At 47.3% G+C, this 3852-nt stretch overlaps 1 protein-coding gene across 1 annotated transcript; it reads right to left on the bottom strand.

Moving 5' to 3' along the window:
- Positions 1-347: 347 nt before the first annotated feature.
- CASP14 (caspase 14) lies at positions 348-2828 on the bottom strand. Its single transcript, XM_008706425.2, has 6 exons — positions 2802-2828; positions 1833-1982; positions 1510-1735; positions 1236-1352; positions 950-1053; positions 348-452 (listed from the first exon to the last, which is right to left on the bottom strand). Exons 1-6 carry the CDS (start codon positions 2826-2828, stop codon positions 348-350), a joined length of 729 nt encoding a protein of 242 aa, XP_008704647.1.
- Positions 2829-3852: the final 1024 nt, after the last annotated feature.

Genomic DNA, 3852 nt, shown 5'->3' on the forward strand with positions numbered 1-3852 from the left:
TAGGTATAATTAATGGGAGAAAGAAAAGGGTTTCAGTTAAAGACAGGAACAGAAAGTACAATAAGTAAATATACTCTTAGGTTGTATTACTAGAGGTAGAGATTCCAGCCTGAGGAGGTGAATGTTAATGGTACTGCTGCACCTTGCACTATGTTTTGTCTGGCTTGCTTTAAGAAGGACAGGGACAGATAGAAAGATGACCTGCTTGAGGCGTGTGATGAAAGAGGGGCTGGGTGCCATTTGGCCTTGGGAAGAGTAGATTTTAGGGGAGTGGTGAGAGCTGCCTCTAAATAACCATGGGGCAGAGAGAGCACTTGAAAGACAGCCCCTCTCTGCCCTTTCTACTTTTACTGCAGATAGAGCCGTTTCCGAAGAGTGCTTTGGATTTCGGGATTCACTTTCCTTGGTTTTCCTTCCTGAACCAGCTCTGCTTCTGCCATCCGCCGGGTCACCTGAAGCAAGAGGTGTGGTCAGCTTGGGATCGGGTCCCTAGGGGAGCTGGTGTGGTGGGCTTATAGGGAGAAGGTTAGAGAACAAGGGAGGTGTATCTCCATGTCCTAAAACAGGAGAACTTTATTGTCTCACCCTCTGCCATAATCTTTATGGAATCATTGGTTAGACATTCTTGTTATGTTTTTTCTAATCCACCGTAAAACCATATAACCATTAGAAGAAAAAAAGTTTGCTCAACCAATGATTAAACCTATGGGTTTTGTTTACAGAAATTTATCTGTATTTCATCTAAATTATTTCACTTACTCTGACGTTTGGAATTTCCTGCTTTAGGGAAACTCATTGCTAGGAGGTGGGTATCCTAGTTTCTGTGTTGGGACCTAGGTTGGATTTGGGCTTGGGGGCAGGAGAGGGGGAAAACGCAGACAGGTTTGGAAGAGGCTCAGCCTCCCTGCTCAGGCTGGGTGAGGGTTCCAGGTAGCTTGTCCCAACTCACCTCTGTCAGAAGCTCCAGGATGGGTCCTCTCCTCTCTGTGAACACATCAACCAGGGTTTGGATGAAGCAGGAGCCTTCTTTGTCGTGTCTGTACGCGATGTACCCTAAGGATTCCAGAGAAGAGGGCTCAGGAGAGCTCCGATGGGAGTGGGAGGGTTGGTGTGTGTGGTGCGAGAGGCCCTGGGAGAGGGTGGGTCTTGGAGGAGCGTGTTAGAGGTCAGGAGTCAGGAGTGGTGTGCAAGGAGGAGGAGCAGGAGGCCACCCTGTGTCAGCTGGGAGCTCATACCCTCCACGGTGGAGTAGACTTGGAGGATGTCCGTGTATGTTGGGATGGTCTGGGGACTGTCCTTTGTGATCAACACCATATCACCTCCACTTACTGTTTCACCGGGGTCTCTTTGTTCTGAAGAGTCAAGAAGAGGACAAGGCAACGTCAGAGAAAAAGATGGGGAAAGGAGGTCATCACGAGACAGACTGGCACACCAAGGCTTAGCTGGGGCTCTGGATTAGGTTAGGCTGGGTTAGGAACACAAACGCCGTGTTCTTGGCTTTGTCCCTACCTCCTCGACAGGCCTGCACGATGTACACCTTAGGCTTGGCTCGCAGGGCCCGGCAATTCTTGTTGTTCAGAACCTCGAAAAGGTTTTCCAGCTCCACCATTTGTCCGTCCTCCCCCTTGAGGCGACCTTCTAACCCATGTGCCATGAGCACCACAAAAGCACAGCTGATGGGGTCATTCCGGGCATCCATGGCCTGCTGAAAATTGTCCAGCTCTTCCTGGAATTGCTGGAGTGAGAGGAATGGCCAGACTCAGGGGTGGCCCCAGAGCCCACCTTCTGGTCCAGCCCTCTCCCTCATTGGCGTGGGGCTGGCAGCACAATACCTGGGCGGTGGGGTCTCTCTTCATGGTGCTCTCAAATCCCAGCTGCTGGAACATGCGTTCCAGAGCATCCAGGTCCGCCTCTGAACCTTCCCGGGCTTTGGTGACACACAGTGTCAGGGCTAAGCGGGCGCCTGACATGTCATATACCTCCTGGGCCAAGAGTTGACAAAAATCATCAAAGGGATGAGGAAGTCAAGGAGAAGCAGAAGATGTGGTCCAAAGAGGCCTGGGGTTTGGGTGGTTGGGTTAAATATAGGATGCCCAGTTACATTCAAATTTCAAATTAAAAAAAAAGTGTTGTTTTTTTTTTTTTGTTTTGTTTTTTTAGTATGAGTATGTCCCAAATATAGCATGGGATATAATTATACTATAAGATTATTTGTTGTCAATGTGAAATGCAAATTTGAGTGGGCGTCCTTTATTTTTATTTGCCAAATCTGGAGATTTAACCTGGGATTTGACTCTGTTTTAGCTCTTGGGGAAATCACTGCTCCCATCTGAGCCTCAGTTTTCAAACATAGACAATGAGTGTGTTTCTAGGGGATTGTGAAGGTCCCCTCCAGCTATCACACTGGTGACTTTGGCTCTCTCTCTGTCCTTCCCAAGAGTGTTCTGAGCATCATTCTCTCATATAAAGAGGTCTCAGAATTTCTGAAGCTAATACTGAGATCCCACCTGGTTCTGTCTGAGGAAGACAGATATTGGGGTCAAAATTTCTTTTCTTATCTTCACTATCAACCATAGTGATAGGAATTTGATTGTCAAGACAGATACAGCGGGTACCCCCGCCCCAACTTGGTTTCCATCTCTGTGTTTTTTTTCTCCATCTGAATGATCACAGAGCACCTTCTAGCTCTGAACACATATCATGATTTTTCACCCTCTCCACTATCTCTGAAACATTAAGCTCCTCACCTTCTCTCTATCCAGATGCTCCCACCCCTCGCCCCCAAACTGCACCCAGCCCACCTCCTCCAAAGGCCGAGGATTGCTCATGTTTCCTCTGATTCTCAGTCCGGCTCTCAGCACTCTTGGCTGATCCTGGGGGTCAAAAGAAGATAGTTTGAAGGTCTCTAAGGGAAGGCAGAGGGGCTCAGGGAACAGACTAATTTGTCTATCCAGATTTTTGTAACTGAATAGAAACCCAGTGGTGGGGACTTGGTTCATGGTCAGACCAGGGCAAGAGATGACAGTCCGTGAAGCATGGCTTCTCTAGTGTGACACTCCAGTGGTGTCTTCCATCCTTGGATGCTCCCAGAACACCTGCTAGGCTGACCCTAAAATGCCATCTCCCTGGAATTTTCCTTATCCCTCCCTCAGGACACTCACTAGTTGTGACAGACTGGACTTCTCCCCCTCCGCTCTCCCCCCTCCCAAGGACCTGGACTGATGAGGAAGAAAGAGCCCCATGTACTTCCCTTTGCTGCCCAGGAGCTGACTGGGGAGACATCGACAGGGAGATGCTTTGGGATTGGGATTAAAAAGGGAATGTCCTCAAAGTGGGGAATACTGCTTTGGAACTGTCCCAGTTTGTCTCTAATCTAAACAGATCAATGTGAGACAGGAAGCCATCACAATCCTAGAGGAGAGCATAGGCAGTAACTTCTTCGACATTGGCCACAGCAACTTCTTCCAAGACACATCTCCAAAAGCAAAGGAAACAAAAGCAAAAATGAACTTTTGGGACTTCGTCAAGATAATAATCTTCTGCACAGCAAAGGAAACAGTCCACAAAACTAAGAGGCAACCCACGGAATGGGAGAAGGTATTTGCAAATGACATTACAGATAAAGGGCTGATAGCCAAGATCTGTAAAGAACTTATCAAACTCAACACTCCAAAAACAAATAATCAAGTCAAAAAATGGGCAGAAGACATGAACAGACACTTCTGCTTAGAAGACATACAAATTGCTAACAGACACATGAAAAAATGTTCAACATCATTAACCATCAGGGAAATTCAAATCAAAACCACATTGAGATACTGCTTTACACCAGTTAGAATGGTAAAAATTAAC

The sequence above is a fragment of the Ursus maritimus genome, unplaced genomic scaffold (genome assembly GCF_017311325.1).
Source record: "Ursus maritimus isolate PB19 unplaced genomic scaffold, ASM1731132v1 scaffold_14, whole genome shotgun sequence".
NCBI lineage: Eukaryota > Metazoa > Chordata > Mammalia > Carnivora > Ursidae > Ursus > Ursus maritimus.

Excerpts from the sequence above, each read along its gene's own strand:
- CASP14 (XM_008706425.2), bottom strand. The coding sequence starts at position 2,828 with ATGAGCAATCCTCGGCCTTTGGAGGAG. Across the intron at positions 1,054-1,235 it reads AGTCTACTCCACCGTGGAGG|GGTACATCGCGTACAGACAC; the intron begins GTATGAGCTCCC and ends TGGAATCCTTAG. Across the intron at positions 453-949 it reads TCCTGGAGCTTCTGACAGAG|GTGACCCGGCGGATGGCAGA; the intron begins GTGAGTTGGGAC and ends CTCTTGCTTCAG.